We start from the raw sequence: 17,239 nt of genomic DNA, 5'->3' as shown, positions 1-17,239 counted from the left end.
TTTAGCCCAGTGACAACCAACTGTTTAGCCCAGTGACAACCAACTGTTTAGCCTGAGCCCAGTGACACCCTACTGTTTATCCCAGTGACGCCCAACTGTTTAGCCTGAGCCCAGTGACACCCTACTGTTTAGCCTAGTGACGCCCAACTGTTTAGCCTGAGCCCAGTGACCGCCCTACTGTTTAGCCCGAGCCCAGTGACGCCCTACTGTTTAGCCCAGTGACGCCCTACTGTTTAGCCTAGTGACGGCCAACTGTTTAGCCTGAGCCCAGTGACCGCCCTACTGTTTAGCCCGAGCCCAGTGACGCCCTACTGTTTAGCCCAGTGACACCCTACTGTTTAGCCCAGTGACACCCTACTGTTTAGCCCAGTGACGCCCTACTGTTTAGCCCAGTGACGCCCTACTGTTTAGCCCAGTGACGCCCTACTGTTTAGCCCAGTGACGCCCTACTGTTTAGCCCAGTGACGCCCTACTGTTTAGCCCAGTGACGCCCTACTGTTTAGCACAGTGACGCCCTACTGTTTAGCCCAGTGACGCCCTACTGTTTAGCCCAGTGACGCCCTACTGTTTAGCCCAGTGATGCCCTACTGTTTAGCCCAGTGACGCCCCACTGTTTAGCCCAGTGATGCCCTACTGTTTAGCCCAGTGACAACCAACTGTTTAGCCTGAGCCCAGTGACACCCTACTGTTTATCCCAGTGACGCCCAACTGTTTAGCCTGAGCCCAGTGACACCCTACTGTTTAGCCCAGTGACGCCCAACTGTTTAGCCCAGTGACGCCCAACTGTTTAGCCTGAGCCCAGTGACACCCTACTGTTTAGCCCAGTGACGCCCAACTGTTTAGCCTGAGCCCAGTGCCACCCTACTGTTTAGCCTAGTGACGGCCAACTGTTTAGCCTGAGCCCAGTGACCGCCCTACTGTTTAGCCTAGTGACGGCCAACTGTTTAGCCTGAGCCCAGTGACCGCCCTACTGTTTAGCCTAGTGACGCCCAACTGTTTAGCCTGAGCCCAGTGACCGCCCTACTGTTTAGCCTAGTGACGCCCAACTGTTTAGCCTGAGTCCAGTGCCACCCTACTATTTAGCCTGAGCCCAGTGACGCCCTACTGTTTAGCCCAGTGACGCCCTACTGTTTAGCCCAGTGACACCCTACTGTTTAGCCCAGTGACGCCCTACTGTTTGGCCCAGTGACGCCCTACTGTTTAGCCCAGTGACGCCCTACTGTTTAGCCCAGTGACGCCCTACTGTTTAGCCCAGTGACAACCAACTGTTTAGCCTGAGCCCAGTGACACCCTACTTTTTATCCCAGTGACACCCAACTGTTTAGCCTGAGCCCAGTGACCGCCCTACTGTTTAGCCTAGTGACGCCCAACTGTTTAGCCTGAGCCCAGTGACCGCCCTACTGTTTAGCCCAGTGACGCCCAACTGTTTAGCCTGAGCCCAGTGACGCCCTACTGTTTAGCCCGAGCCCAGTGACGCCCTACTGTTTAGCCCAGTGACGCCCTACTGTTTAGCCCAGTGACGCCCTACTGTTTAGCCTGAGCCCAGTGACACCCAACTGTTTAGCCTGAGCCCAGTGACGCCCAACTGTTTAGCCCAGTGACACCCTACTGTTTAGCCCAGTGACGCCCAACTGTTTAGCCCAGTGACGCCCAACTGTTTAGCCTGAGCCCAGTGACACCCTACTGTTTAGCCCAGTGACGCCCAACTGTTTAGCCTGAGCCCAGTGACCGCCCTACTGTTTAGCCTAGTGACGCCCAACTGTTTAGCCTGAGCCCAGTGACCGCCCTACTGTTTAGCCCGAGCCCAGTGACGCCCTACTGTTTAGCCCAGTGACACCCTACTGTTTAGCCCAGTGACACCCTACTGTTTAGCCCAGTGACGCCCTACTGTTTAGCCCAGTGACGCCCTACTGTTTAGCCCAGTGACGCCCTACTGTTTAGCCCAGTGACGCCCTACTGTTTAGCCCAGTGACGCCCTACTGTTTAGCCCAGTGACGCCCTACTGTTTAGCCCAGTGACGCCCTACTGTTTAGCCCAGTGACGCCCCACTGTTTAGCCCAGTGATGCCCTACTGTTTAGCCCAGTGACAACCAACTGTTTAGCCTGAGCCCAGTGACACCCTACTGTTTATCCCAGTGACGCCCAACTGTTTAGCCTGAGCCCAGTGACACCCTACTGTTTAGCCTAGTGACGCCCAACTGTTTAGCCTGAGCCCAGTGACCACCCTACTGTTTAGCCCGAGCCCAGTGACGCCCTACTGTTTAGCCCAGTGACGCCCTACTGTTTAGCCCAGTGACACCCTACTGTTTAGCCCAGTGACACCCTACTGTTTAGCCCAGTGACGCCCTACTGTTTAGCCCAGTGACGCCCTACTGTTTAGCCCAGTGACGCCCTACTGTTTAGCCCAGTGACGCCCTACTGTTTAGCCCAGTGACGCCCTACTGTTTAGCCCAGTGACGCCCTACTGTTTAGCCCAGTGACGCCCACTGTTTAGCCCAGTGACGCCCTACTGTTTATCCCAGTGACGCCCAACTGTTTAGCCTGAGCCCAGTGACACCCTACTGTTTAGCCCAGTGACACCCTACTGTTTAGCCCAGTGACGCCCTACTGTTTAGCCCAGTGACGCCCTACTGTTTAGCCCAGTGACGCCCTACTGTTTAGCCCAGTGACACCCAACTGTTTAGCCTGAGCCCAGTGACGCCCTACTGTTTAGCCCAGTGACGCCCTACTGTTTAGCCCAGTGACGCCCTACTGTTTAGCCCAGTGACGCCCTACTGTTTAGCCCAGTGACGCCCTACTGTTTAGCCCAGTGACGCCCTACTGTTTAGCCCAGTGACGCCCTACTGTTTAGCCCAGTGACAACCAACTGTTTAGCCTGAGCCCAGTGACACCCTACTGTTTATCCCAGTGACGCCCAACTGTTTAGCCTGAGCCCAGTGACCGCCCTACTGTTTAGCCCAGTGACGCCCAACTGTTTAGCCTGAGCCCAGTGACGCCCTACTGTTTAGCCCGAGCCCAGTGACGCCCTACTGTTTAGCCCAGTGACGCCCTACTGTTTAGCCCAGTGACGCCCTACTGTTTAGCCTGAGCCCAGTGACACCCAACTGTTTAGCCTGAGCCCAGTGACGCCCAACTGTTTAGCCCAGTGACACCCTACTGTTTAGCCCAGTGACGCCCAACTGTTTAGCCCAGTGACGCCCAACTGTTTAGCCTGAGCCCAGTGACACCCTACTGTTTAGCCCAGTGACGCCCAACTGTTTAGCCTGAGCCCAGTGCCACCCTACTGTTTAGCCTAGTGACGGCCAACTGTTTAGCCTGAGCCCAGTGACCGCTCTACTGTTTAGCCTAGTGACGCCCAACTGTTTAGCCTGAGCCCAGTGACCGCCCTACTGTTTAGCCCGAGCCCAGTGACGCCCTACTGTTTAGCCCAGTGACACCCTACTGTTTAGCCCAGTGACACCCTACTGTTTAGCCCAGTGACGCCCTACTGTTTAGCCCAGTGACACCCTACTGTTTAGCCCAGTGACACCCTACTGTTTAGCCCAGTGACGCCCTACTGTTTAGCCCAGTGACGCCCTACTGTTTAGCCCAGTGACGCCCTACTGTTTAGCCCAGTGACGCCCTACTGTTTAGCCCAGTGACGCCCTACTGTTTAGCCCAGTGACGCCCTACTGTTTAGCCTGAGCCCAGTGACGCCCACTGTTTAGCCCAGTGACGCCCTACTGTTTAGCCCAGTGACAACCAACTGTTTAGCCTGAGCCCAGTGACACCCTACTGTTTATCCCAGTGACGCCCAACTGTTTAGCCTGAGCCCAGTGACACCCTACTGTTTAGCCCAGTGACGCCCAACTGTTTAGCCCAGTGACGCCCAACTGTTTAGCCTGAGCCCAGTGACACCCTACTGTTTAGCCCAGTGACGCCCAACTGTTTAGCCTGAGCCCAGTGCCACCCTACTGTTTAGCCTAGTGACGGCCAACTGTTTAGCCTGAGCCCAGTGACCGCCCTACTGTTTAGCCTAGTGACGGCCAACTGTTTAGCCTGAGCCCAGTGACCGCCCTACTGTTTAGCCTAGTGACGCCCAACTGTTTAGCCTGAGCCCAGTGACCGCCCTACTGTTTAGCCCGAGCCCAGTGACGCCCTACTGTTTAGCCCAGTGACACCCTACTGTTTAGCCCAGTGACACCCTACTGTTTAGCCCAGTGACACCCTACTGTTTAGCCCAGTGACACCCTACTGTTTAGCCCAGTGACACCCTACTGTTTAGCCCAGTGACGCCCTACTGTTTAGCCCAGTGACGCCCTACTGTTTAGCCCAGTGACGCCCTACTGTTTAGCCCAGTGACGCCCTACTGTTTAGCCCAGTGACGCCCTACTGTTTAGCCCAGTGACGCCCTACTGTTTAGCCCAGTGACGCCCTACTGTTTAGCCCAGTGACGCCCTACTGTTTAGCCCAGTGACGCCCTACTGTTTAGCCCAGTGACGCCCCACTGTTTAGCCCAGTGACGCCCACTGTTTAGCCCAGTGATGCCCCACTGTTTAGCCCAGTGACAACCAACTGTTTAGCCTGAGCCCAGTGACACCCTACTGTTTAGCCTGAGCCCAGTGACGCCCTACTGTTTAGCCCAGTGACGCCCTACTGTTTAGCCCAGTGACGCCCTACTGTTTAGCCCAGTGATGCCCTACTGTTTAGCCCAGTGATGCCCTACTGTTTAGCCCAGTGACACCCAACTGTTTAGCCTGAGCCCAGTGACGCCCTACTGTTTAGCCCAGTGACGCCCTACTGTTTAGCCCAGTGACGCCCTACTGTTTAGCCCAGTGACGCCCAACTGTTTAGCCTGAGCCCAGTGACACCCTACTGTTTAGCCCAGTGACACCCAACTGTTTAGCCTGAGCCCAGTGACACCCTACTGTTTAGCCCAGTGACACCCAACTGTTTAGCCTGAGCCCAGTGACGCCCAACTGTTTAGCCCAGTGACGCCCAACTGTTTAGCCCAGTGACACCCTACTGTTTAGCCCAGTGACACCCTACTGTTTAGCCCAGTGACACCCTACTGTTTAGCCCAGTGATGCCCAACTGTTTAGCCTGAGCCCAGTGACGCCCTACTGTTTAGCCCAGTGACACCCAACTGTTTAGCCTGAGCCCAGTGACGCCCTACTGTTTAGCCCAGTGACGCCCTACTGTTTAGCCCAGTGACGCCCTACTGTTTAGCCCAGTGACGCCCAACTGTTTAGCCTGAGCCCAGTGACACCCTACTGTTTAGCCCAGTGACACCCAACTGTTTAGCCTGAGCCCAGTGACACCCAACTGTTTAGCCTGAGCCCAGTGACGCCCAACTGTTTAGCCCAGTGACGCCCAACTGTTTAGCCCAGTGACACCCTACTGTTTAGCCCAGTGACACCCTACTGTTTAGCCCAGTGACACCCTACTGTTTAGCCCAGTGATGCCCAACTGTTTAGCCTGAGCCCAGTGACGCCCAACTGTTTAGCCCAGTGACGCCCAACTGTTTAGCCCAGTGACGCCCTACTGTTTAGCCCAGTGACGCGCTACTGTTTAGCCCAGTGACGCCCTACTGTTTAGCCCAGTGATGCCCTACTGTTTAGCCCAGTGACGCCCTACTGTTTAGCCCAGTGACGCCCTACTGTTTAGCCCAGTGACGCCCTACTGTTTAGCCCAGTGACGCCCTACTGTTTAGCCCAGTGACGCCCAACTGTTTAGCCCAGTGACGCCCAACTGTTTAGCCTGAGCCCAGTGACGCCCAACTGTTTAGCCTAGTGACGCCCAACTGTTTAGCCTGAGCCCAGTGACCAGCCTACTGTTTAGCCTAGTGACGCCCAACTGTTTAGCCTGAGCCCAGTGACCGCCCTACTGTTTAGCCTAGTGACGCCCAACTGTTTAGCCTGAGCCCAGTGACACCCAACTGTTTAGCCTGAGCCCAGTGACGCCCAACTGTTTAGCCCAGTGACACCCTACTGTTTAGCCCAGTGACACCCTACTGTTTAGCCCAGTGACACCCTACTGTTTAGCCCAGTGACACCCTACTGTTTAGCCCAGTGACACCCTACTGTTTAGCCCAGTGACGCCCTACTGTTTAGCCCAGTGACGCCCTACTGTTTAGCCCAGTGACGCCCTACTGTTTAGCCCAGTGACGCCCTACTGTTTAGCCCAGTGACGCCCTACTGTTTAGCCCAGTGACGCCCTACTGTTTAGCCCAGTGACGCCCTACTGTTTAGCCCAGTGACGCCCTACTGTTTAGCCCAGTGACGCCCCACTGTTTAGCCCAGTGACGCCCACTGTTTAGCCCAGTGATGCCCCACTGTTTAGCCCAGTGACAACCAACTGTTTAGCCTGAGCCCAGTGACACCCTACTGTTTAGCCTGAGCCCAGTGACACCCTACTGTTTAGCCCAGTGACGCCCTACTGTTTAGCCCAGTGACGCCCTACTGTTTAGCCCAGTGATGCCCTACTGTTTAGCCCAGTGATGCCCTACTGTTTAGCCCAGTGACACCCAACTGTTTAGCCTGAGCCCAGTGACGCCCTACTGTTTAGCCCAGTGACGCCCTACTGTTTAGCCCAGTGACGCCCTACTGTTTAGCCCAGTGACGCCCAACTGTTTAGCCTGAGCCCAGTGACACCCTACTGTTTAGCCCAGTGACACCCAACTGTTTAGCCTGAGCCCAGTGACACCCTACTGTTTAGCCCAGTGACACCCAACTGTTTAGCCTGAGCCCAGTGACGCCCAACTGTTTAGCCCAGTGACGCCCAACTGTTTAGCCCAGTGACACCCTACTGTTTAGCCCAGTGACACCCTACTGTTTAGCCCAGTGACACCCTACTGTTTAGCCCAGTGATGCCCAACTGTTTAGCCTGAGCCCAGTGACGCCCTACTGTTTAGCCCAGTGACACCCAACTGTTTAGCCTGAGCCCAGTGACGCCCTACTGTTTAGCCCAGTGACGCCCTACTGTTTAGCCCAGTGACGCCCTACTGTTTAGCCCAGTGACGCCCAACTGTTTAGCCTGAGCCCAGTGACACCCTACTGTTTAGCCCAGTGACACCCAACTGTTTAGCCTGAGCCCAGTGACACCCAACTGTTTAGCCTGAGCCCAGTGACGCCCAACTGTTTAGCCCAGTGACGCCCAACTGTTTAGCCCAGTGACACCCTACTGTTTAGCCCAGTGACACCCTACTGTTTAGCCCAGTGACACCCTACTGTTTAGCCCAGTGATGCCCAACTGTTTAGCCTGAGCCCAGTGACGCCCAACTGTTTAGCCCAGTGACGCCCAACTGTTTAGCCCAGTGACGCCCTACTGTTTAGCCCAGTGACGCGCTACTGTTTAGCCCAGTGACGCCCTACTGTTTAGCCCAGTGATGCCCTACTGTTTAGCCCAGTGACGCCCTACTGTTTAGCCCAGTGACGCCCTACTGTTTAGCCCAGTGACGCCCTACTGTTTAGCCCAGTGACGCCCTACTGTTTAGCCCAGTGACGCCCAACTGTTTAGCCCAGTGACGCCCAACTGTTTAGCCTGAGCCCAGTGACGCCCAACTGTTTAGCCTAGTGACGCCCAACTGTTTAGCCTGAGCCCAGTGACCAGCCTACTGTTTAGCCTAGTGACGCCCAACTGTTTAGCCTGAGCCCAGTGACCGCCCTACTGTTTAGCCTAGTGACGCCCAACTGTTTAGCCTGAGCCCAGTGACACCCAACTGTTTAGCCTGAGCCCAGTGACGCCCAACTGTTTAGCCCAGTGACACCCTACTGTTTAGCCCAGTGACGCCCAACTGTTTAGCCCAGTGACGCCCAACTGTTTAGCCCAGTGACGCCCAAATGTTTAGCCTGAGCCCAGTTACACCCTACTGTTTAGCCCAGTGACGCCCAACTGTTTAGCCTGAGCCCAGTGCCACCCTACTGTTTAGCCTGAGCCCAGTGACGCCCTACTGTTTAGCCCAGTGACGCCCTACTGTTTAGCCCAGTGACGCCCTACTGTTTAGCCCAGTGACGCCCTACTGTTTAGCCCAGTGACGCCCTACTGTTTAGCCCAGTGACGCCCTACTGTTTAGCCCAGTGACGCCCTACTGTTTAGCCTGAGCCCAGTGATGCCCTACTGTTTAGCCCAGTAACGCCCCACTGTTTAGCCCAGTGACGCCCTACTGTTTAGCCTGAGCCCAGTGACACCCTACTGTTTATCCCAGTGACGCCCAACTGTTTAGCCCAGTGACGCCCAACTGTTTAGTCTGAGCCCAGTGACGCCCAACTGTTTAGCCCAGTGACACCCTACTGTTTAGCCCAGTGACGCCCAACTGTTTAGCCCAGTGACGCCCAACTGTTTAGTCTGAGCCCAGTGACACCCTACTGTTTAGCCCAGTGACGCCCAACTGTTTAGCCTGAGCCCAGTGCCACCCTACTGTTTAGCCTGAGCCCAGTGACGCCCTACTGTTTAGCCCAGTGACGCCCTACTGTTTAGCCCAGTGACGCCCTACTGTTTAGCCCAGTGACGCCCTACTGTTTAGCCCAGTGACGCCCTACTGTTTAGCCCAGTGACGGCCTACTGTTTAGCCTGAGCCCAGTGACACCCAACTGTTTAGCCTGAGCCCAGTGACACCCAACGGTTTAGCCTGAGCCCAGTGACGCCCAACTGTTTAGCCCAGTGACGCCCAACTGTTTAGCCCAGTGACACCCTACTGTTTAGCCCAGTGACACCCTACTGTTTAGCCCAGTGATGCCCAACTGTTTAGCCTGAGCCCAGTGACGCCCTACTGTTTAGCCCAGTGACGCCCTACTGTTTAGCCCAGTGACGCCCTACTGTTTAGCCCAGTGACGCCCTACTGTTTAGCCCAGTGACGCCCTACTGTTTAGCCCAGTGACGCCCTACTGTTTAGCCCAGTGACGCCCTACTGTTTAGCCCAGTGACGCCCAACTGTTTAGCCCAGTGACGCCCAACTGTTTAGCCTGAGCCCAGTGACGCCCAACTGTTTAGTCTGAGCCCAGTGACCGCCCTACTGTTTAGCCTAGTGACGCCCAACTGTTTAGCCTGAGCCCAGTGACCGCCCTACTGTTTAGCCTAGTGACGCCCAACTGTTTAGCCTGAGCCCAGTGACGCCCTACTGTTTAGCCCGAGCCCAGTGACGCCCTACTGTTTAGCCCAGTGACGCCCTACTGTTTAGCCCAGTGACGCCCTACTGTTTAGCCTGAGCCCAGTGACACCCAACTGTTTAGCCTGAGCCCAGTGACGCCCAACTGTTTAGCCCAGTGACGCCCTACTGTTTAGCCCAGTGACGCCCAACTGTTTAGCCCAGTGACGCCCAACTGTTTAGCCCAGTGACGCCCAACTGTTTAGCCTGAGCCCAGTTACACCCTACTGTTTAGCCCAGTGACACCCAACTGTTTAGCCTGAGCCCAGTGACACCCAACTGTTTAGCCTGAGCCCAGTGACGCCCAACTGTTTAGCCCAGTGACGCCCAACTGTTTAGCCCAGTGACACCCTACTGTTTAGCCCAGTGACACCCTACTGTTTAGCCCAGTGACACCCTACTGTTTAGCCCAGTGATGCCCAACTGTTTAGCCTGAGCCCAGTGACGCCCTACTGTTTAGCCCAGTGACGCCCTACTGTTTAGCCCAGTGACGCGCTACTGTTTAGCCCAGTGACGCCCTACTGTTTAGCCCAGTGACGCCCTACTGTTTAGCCCAGTGACGCCCTACTGTTTAGCCCAGTGACGCCCTACTGTTTAGCCCAGTGACGCCCTACTGTTTAGCCCAGTGACGCCCTACTGTTTAGCCCAGTGACGCCCAACTGTTTAGCCCAGTGACGCCCAACTGTTTAGCCTGAGCCCAGTGACGCCCAACTGTTTAGCCTAGTGACGCCCAACTGTTTAGCCTGAGCCCAGTGACCAGCCTACTGTTTAGCCTAGTGACGCCCAACTGTTTAGCCTGAGCCCAGTGACCGCCCTACTGTTTAGCCTAGTGACGCCCAACTGTTTAGCCTGAGCCCAGTGACACCCAACTGTTTAGCCTGAGCCCAGTGACGCCCAACTGTTTAGCCCAGTGACACCCTACTGTTTAGCCCAGTGACGCCCAACTGTTTAGCCCAGTGACGCCCAACTGTTTAGCCCAGTGACGCCCAACTGTTTAGCCTGAGCCCAGTTACACCCTACTGTTTAGCCCAGTGACGCCCAACTGTTTAGCCTGAGCCCAGTGCCACCCTACTGTTTAGCCTGAGCCCAGTGACGCCCTACTGTTTAGCCCAGTGACGCCCTACTGTTTAGCCCAGTGACGCCCTACTGTTTAGCCCAGTGACGCCCTACTGTTTAGCCCAGTGACGCCCTACTGTTTAGCCCAGTGACGCCCTACTGTTTAGCCCAGTGACGCCCTACTGTTTAGCCCAGTGATGCCCTACTGTTTAGCCCAGTGACGCCCACTGTTTAGCCCAGTGACGCCCTACTGTTTAGCCTGAGCCCAGTGACACCCTACTGTTTATCCCAGTGACGCCCAACTGTTTAGTCTGAGCCCAGTGACGCCCAACTGTTTAGCCCAGTGACACCCTACTGTTTAGCCCAGTGACGCCCAACTGTTTAGCCCAGTGACGCCCAACTGTTTAGTCTGAGCCCAGTGACACCCTACTGTTTAGCCCAGTGACGCCCAACTGTTTAGCCTGAGCCCAGTGCCACCCTACTGTTTAGCCTGAGCCCAGTGACGCCCTACTGTTTAGCCCAGTGACGCCCTACTGTTTAGCCCAGTGACGCCCTACTGTTTAGCCCAGTGACGCCCTACTGTTTAGCCCAGTGACGCCCTACTGTTTAGCCTGAGCCCAGTGACACCCAACTGTTTAGCCTGAGCCCAGTGACACCCAACTGTTTAGCCTGAGCCCAGTGACGCCCAACTGTTTAGCCCAGTGACGCCCAACTGTTTAGCCCAGTGACACCCTACTGTTTAGCCCAGTGACACCCTACTGTTTAGCCCAGTGATGCCCAACTGTTTAGCCTGAGCCCAGTGACGCCCTACTGTTTAGCCCAGTGACGCCCTACTGTTTAGCCCAGTGACGCCCTACTGTTTAGCCCAGTGACGCCCTACTGTTTAGCCCAGTGACGCCCTACTGTTTAGCCCAGTGACGCCCTACTGTTTAGCCCAGTGACGCCCTACTGTTTAGCCCAGTGACGCCCTACTGTTTAGCCCAGTGACGCCCAACTGTTTAGCCCAGTGACGCCCAACTGTTTAGCCTGAGCCCAGTGACGCCCAACTGTTTAGTCTGAGCCCAGTGACCGCCCTACTGTTTAGCCTAGTGACGCCCTACTGTTTAGCCCGAGCCCAGTGACGCCCTACTGTTTAGCCCAGTGACGCCCTACTGTTTAGCCCAGTGACGCCCTACTGTTTAGCCTGAGCCCAGTGACACCCAACTGTTTAGCCTGAGCCCAGTGACGCCCAACTGTTTAGCCCAGTGACGCCCTACTGTTTAGCCCAGTGACGCCCAACTGTTTAGCCCAGTGACGCCCAACTGTTTAGCCCAGTGACGCCCAACTGTTTAGCCTGAGCCCAGTTACACCCTACTGTTTAGCCCAGTGACGCCCAACTGTTTAGCCTGAGCCCAGTGCCACCCTACTGTTTAGCCTGAGCCCAGTGACGCCCTACTGTTTAGCCCAGTGACGCCCTACTGTTTAGCCCAGTGACGCCCTACTGTTTAGCCCAGTGACGCCCTACTGTTTAGCCCAGTGACGCCCTACTGTTTAGCCCAGTGACGCCCACTGTTTAGCCCAGTGACGCCCTACTGTTTAGCCTGAGCCCAGTGACACCCTACTGTTTATCCCAGTGACGCCCAACTGTTTAGTCTGAGCCCAGTGACGCCCAACTGTTTAGCCCAGTGACACCCTACTGTTTAGCCCAGTGACGCCCAACTGTTTAGCCCAGTGACGCCCAACTGTTTAGTCTGAGCCCAGTGACACCCTACTGTTTAGCCCAGTGACGCCCAACTGTTTAGCCTGAGCCCAGTGCCACCCTACTGTTTAGCCTGAGCCCAGTGACGCCCTACTGTTTAGCCCAGTGACGCCCTACTGTTTAGCCCAGTGACGCCCTACTGTTTAGCCCAGTGACGCCCTACTGTTTAGCCCAGTGACGCCCTACTGTTTAGCCCAGTGACGCCCTACTGTTTAGCCCAGTGACGCCCTACTGTTTAGCCCAGTGACGCCCTACTGTTTAGCCCATTGACGCCCTACTGTTTAGCCCAGTGACGCCCTACTGTTTAGCCCAGTGACGCCCTACTGTTTAGCCTGAGCCCAGTGACACCCTACTGTTTATCCCAGTGACGCCCAACTGTTTAGTCTGAGCCCAGTGACGCCCTACTGTTTAGCCCAGTGACGCCCTACTGTTTAGCCCAGTGACGCCCTACTGTTTAGCCCAGTGACGCCCTACTGTTTAGCCCAGTGAGGCCCTACTGTTCAGCCCAGTGATGCCGTACTGTTTAGCATGAGCCCATTGACGCCCTACTGTTTAGCCCAGTGACGCCCAACTGTTTAGCCCAGTGACGCCCTACTGTTTAGCCCAGTGACGCCCTACTGTTTAGCCTGAGCCCAGTGACACCCTACTGTTTAGTCCAGTGTGCATTTTGATAAATTATAAATATAAGATTGTATTCTGTGGAAGGGATGAGGGGATTGTGGGGGTCATATTAAGGTCAGGGGTGATGGATTATTAAGGTCAGAGGTCATTGGGCTGTGTCTAACAGCATCTCTGTCCAACAGGAGTTGTCTCTCCATTCTACCTGACCCTCCGAGTCCGATTCTTCATCTCAGACCCCAACTCTCTACAGCATGACCAGACCAGGTATGGACATGAGAGATCATGGCCTCGTGATGAGGTAGCCCTGCCTGACACTTCAAATTCACTGGAACCTTTGGACCAATAGGGAATTTCCTCTTGGTCTAATGGTCAAGAGGTTGGGTTCTCCTATGGGAGACCTGGGTTCAGAGCCCCTGTGTGTGTGTGTACCTGTAGACTATGTTGAGAGAGTGTGTGTGTCATTAGCTTGTACTGTACATGTGTGACTCAGATCATAAGTCTCTACTGTCCTGTGTGTCTTCAGACATATGTACTTCCTCCAGATCAGGAGTGACATCAGAGAGGGCAGGTCAGACACTACGAGCTTCCACCTACACATGCATTCCCTCTTACTCCACCTAGTGGTGTAAACAATGTGACTTTACATTGAGAAAGTGTGTGTGTGTCCTGCAGGTTGAAGTGTCCTCTGAGTGCAGCTGTAGTACTGGCCTCCTATGCTGTGCAGTGTAAGTTACACTCTTCTTTGGTCTTTTTAGTGTGTTGTCTGTCTGGGGGTTTAACATAATCTGTTTCATCCCCCCTCTCTCTGATTCACCCCTTCTCTTGCTCCCTCTCTCTCACCCCCCCACTCTTGCTCTCTCTCACCCCCCACCCTCAATCTCTCACCCCTTCTCTTGCTCTCTCTCTCTCACCCCCCACTCTTGCTCTCTCTCACCCCCCACCCTCAATCTCTCACCCCTTCTCTTGCTCTCTCACCCCTTCTCTTGCTCTCTCACCCCTTCTCTTGCTCTCTCTCACCCCTTCTCTCTCTTTCTCTCTCTGTGTTGTAGCTGAGCTAGGTGACTACTCCCCAGACCTTCTCCCTGGTTACCTGTCCAAGAGCCACTTCCTCCCAGAGCAGGATGATGACTTCCTGTCTAGAGTAGAGGCTCTGTACCCAGGGCACAGGTACACACCCACACCAGGCATGTGTACAGCACCCCCCCTAGCCTACTAGAGGATGTGGTGGAGCTGTTAGCATAATGCTGATACCAACCTATCCTACTCATGGGCTGTTTCAGGGGGCTGAAGCAGAGTGAGGCAGAGCTGTGTTTTCTCAACACAGCAAGAACTCTGGAGATGTATGGAGTGGAGCTACACACTGCCATGGTAAGTACCGCCATATGTCTCCCTCTGACTCACCCTCGTCTTCCCTCTTCTCCCTCTTATGTTTCCATCTCTTTCTTTCTCTCAGGACTCCGACAGTTCCCCCCTATTGGTGGGATTGGCCTCAGGGGGCGTGGCTATCTTCTGTAACATGATTTGCTCCAGTTTCTTCCCCTGGTGAGCACCTGGACTTCTGATCAGACACACACACACACACCACACACACATACACACCCTGAGTGTGTATTGTCTCCTGCAGGGTGAACATCATCAAGATATCCTTCAAGAGGAAACGCTTCCTTATGCAGCTCAGACGCAAACATGTGAGTCCTGATTGGCTCAAAATTGCGTCCTGCTCTCCTATTGGCTGACCTTAGTGTTGTCTTCATAACCTGTGTGTGTGTGTGTGTGTGTGTGTGTGTGTGTGTGTGTGTGTGTGTTCCAGGGGGAGACGCAGGACTGTGTAGTGAGCCTGGTCCTGCCATGCCCCAGGGCCTGTAAGAACCTGTGGAGGTCATGTGTGGACCATCACTGCTTCTTCTACACCAACCTGGCAACCCGTAGCCCACACCACACCAACCTGGCAACCCAGATACACAACAAGCTGCTCCCACAACACTGGGCCTTGGGCAGCACTAAAACAGACAGGCAAGCACACACACACACACACACACACACACATCATACACACTATCTTTCTGTCTTTCTTTTACTCATCTGCACACACACACACTCTCGTCTCCTCTGCAGTGGTCCAGTGTGTAAGAAAGTGATGGGTGGGATGGAGTGGAACCCAGCTCTGAGGGGATCCACCTCGTCAGAACACCTGGAGACCAAGAGCCTACCGTCCCGATCCCCTCCGCTCACACCCAACTGGTACTACCGACACTACAGCCTCACACACTGCTACAGCAGGAGATACCATGTAAGGGGTAGCTGTGACTAGGGGTAACTTCATCGTACCTTCTCTCTGTTAGGCGGAGTCCTCGTGTACGTCATGGCGCCCGTAAACCCCGCCCCTCCTCAGTGGAGCTGAACAATGACCTGCGAGATGTGTCGGAGGGGGAGGATGTCTTTTACACCTACAGGGTCTCCCTCAGCAGCAGCAGGGGCAGCCAGGAGGGCACGCCTACACACAGGTCAGACACACACACACACACACACACTTTCATACCGTATGTGTATCAGTGTAAAGTACATTCTCATGTTGGAGTCAGTTCTGAACACAGTATCTATCTCAGTGTTTCTGGCACTCACAGCCAAGGAGGTGGATGGTCGCAGGTTGATGACATCAGCACAGGAGAGGAAGACATTAAGGCCACCTCTCACTACCGGGACAAGGTCAGTTACCCAGACAGACAAGGGAGTGATCCAGTATTTGTGATAAAGTATCTCATCTGTGTGTGCCAGACTCAGTAAACTCTGTGTGTGTTGCAGCGTGCTCTTGGTGATGGCGACCTGCTATTGGTGCGTCTCGCTCCTGATGACGATGGAAAGTTTGGTTTCAATGTCAAAGTGAGTCTCCCCTTCAATTAATCACACACCTACTCTCTTACATGCAGTACCATTCCTGTATCCCTGACTGTTCCTCTTCTCAGGGTGGCGTGGACCAGAAGATGTCCCTGGCCATATCCCAGGTCAACCCTGACTCCCCTGTAAGTGTGTTCTGGTTTGCCTGTGTAGATAATGAATTTGTTAACAGTACTTTAGATGAATCCAATGTGATTTGACTTGTTGATGAATTGATTGTAGGCGGGGCGGGTTGAGCCAAGGTTGTTGGAAGGTGACCAGGTCGTGCTGATCAACGGTCGCGACATCTCTGAACACACGCATGACCAGGTGGTCATGTTTATAAGAGCCAGCAGAGAGTCCCACTCCAGAGAACTGGCTCTGCTTATACGACGCAAAGGTAACACACACTAGAGAGAGCAAGAGAACGGGCCTGCTAATCAGACACTGATGCAGGTAACACACTGTGTGTGTGTGTGTGTTTAGGTCCAGGGCGTGTGGCCCCCCTGCTGCAGTTTCCCTCTGCCCTGTCTCTGACTGGCCAATCACACGGTGATCCACTGCTTCTGCCTGGCCAATCAGAACAAGGCCAGACACTTGAAGAGTCCATGAAACAACTGGAGAGGGGAATCCAGACAGGCACTCTCACCTTCCACTTCGAGGTGTGTTTTAGTTAGACAACGACACTATGAAAGGGACTTGCTTCTGTGTTAAATGTAACAGATGCACTTTGGGAATAACTTGTCAATAAGACCTGCTGTTGACCATCCAGACAGAAGAGCATGGTGAGTGATGGTGGTGATGTGTGTGTTGTAGAACCTGTACATGAGGAAGCCTGGCCTGTCGGTAGCCTGCGCTCGTCTCCCTGAGAACACAGACAAGAACAGATACAAGGACGTGCTGCCCTGTGAGTACACACACCATCTCACACACTGTGTGTCCTAGTAGGAGTGACTCGACATGCCAGTGTACCCATCTTCCCTAATGTCCTGAATCTGTGGAGATGGAGGACAGGACACTGGTGCTTTGTTTGTTGAGCTGGTACGGTGGTTTGGGTGGGTCTGGAGGGCCCTGGTTCTGACTCCATCTCTAATTCTTTGTTCTGTCAGATGACATCTCCAGAGTGGTACTTCAGGACCAAGAGGACTACATCAATGCAAGCCACATCACGGTCAGTACACACTGTGTTTAGTGTTGTCCTTGTTGGTTTGTGTATAGTGATGCTGTATTTGTGTAGTGTGTGTGTGTGTGTGTGTGTGTGTTGTCCTTGTTTGTGTATAGTCATGCTGTGTGTGTGTCTCAGGTGATGCCCCCAGGGTCTGGTGTGTGTCTGCGCTACATTGCAGCTCAAGGACCGCTGCCTCAGACCTGCACTCACTTCTGGCAGAGTGTGTGGGAGCAACACACACACACCATCATCATGCTCACCACACTCACCGAGAGAGGACGGGTATGCACACGGACCCCCCCTCTCTCTTTCAAAGAGTGAAACACATTTAGTGAATGAGAATGGGTACAGCACACACAGGTTTACCAAGGTCCCAGGCTCATTGTGAGTCGCTGTCTGCGTCTTTGCCTGCCTGTTGCTTGGTAACCTGAAGCTCTCACTGATTGATTGTCTTGCTGATATTCCACAAGTGCCCTGGTTTTTCTCACACACACACATTCATGCTGACAGTCAGTTTCCACTCATCTCCTGATGTAATATATGTACTGGCCCTGAGAATGTCCTGAGATGTTTGGGAGAACACAGTGAGTGAAGCACTGACTCAGAAATATGAAACACAGCTCAGTAAAATAACATTTCTCAGAGCTTAAAGATTACA

At 54.3% G+C, this 17,239-nt stretch overlaps 1 protein-coding gene across 11 annotated transcripts in view; it reads left to right on the top strand.

The window, feature by feature from the left end:
* The window catches only part of LOC112236413 (tyrosine-protein phosphatase non-receptor type 3), a 54,278-nt gene that overhangs the window by 11,094 nt on the left and 25,945 nt on the right, over positions 1-17,239 (top strand). For 8 of the 11 annotated variants that reach the window (XM_042306868.1, XM_042306863.1, XM_042306857.1 and 5 more), the window contains 18 exons: positions 12,722-12,803; positions 13,063-13,107; positions 13,212-13,264; positions 13,589-13,706; positions 13,820-13,907; positions 13,993-14,081; positions 14,164-14,227; positions 14,350-14,552; positions 14,655-14,780; positions 14,882-15,043; positions 15,146-15,245; positions 15,342-15,419; positions 15,503-15,559; positions 15,657-15,813; positions 15,900-16,075; positions 16,230-16,320; positions 16,523-16,584; positions 16,717-16,863. In XM_042306868.1, the coding sequence (XP_042162802.1) occupies positions 12,722-12,803; positions 13,063-13,107; positions 13,212-13,264; positions 13,589-13,706; positions 13,820-13,907; positions 13,993-14,081; positions 14,164-14,227; positions 14,350-14,552; positions 14,655-14,780; positions 14,882-15,043; positions 15,146-15,245; positions 15,342-15,419; positions 15,503-15,559; positions 15,657-15,813; positions 15,900-16,075; positions 16,230-16,320; positions 16,523-16,584; positions 16,717-16,863 (1,898 nt within the window). Of the gene's footprint in view, positions 1-12,721; positions 12,804-13,062; positions 13,108-13,211; positions 13,265-13,588; positions 13,707-13,819; positions 13,908-13,992; positions 14,082-14,163; positions 14,228-14,349; positions 14,553-14,654; positions 14,781-14,881; positions 15,044-15,145; positions 15,246-15,341; positions 15,420-15,502; positions 15,560-15,656; positions 15,814-15,899; positions 16,076-16,229; positions 16,321-16,522; positions 16,585-16,716; positions 16,864-17,239 lie in introns of those variants that run through there. The other 3 variants (XM_042306869.1, XM_042306881.1, XM_042306883.1) reach the window with 3 other exon arrangements.

This window comes from Oncorhynchus tshawytscha, linkage group LG03 (genome assembly GCF_018296145.1).
Source record: "Oncorhynchus tshawytscha isolate Ot180627B linkage group LG03, Otsh_v2.0, whole genome shotgun sequence".
NCBI classification, from domain to species: Eukaryota; Metazoa; Chordata; class Actinopteri; order Salmoniformes; family Salmonidae; genus Oncorhynchus; species Oncorhynchus tshawytscha.
The sequence above is the reverse complement of the archived record's forward strand: the minus strand, read 5'-3'. Positions and strand labels throughout refer to the sequence as shown.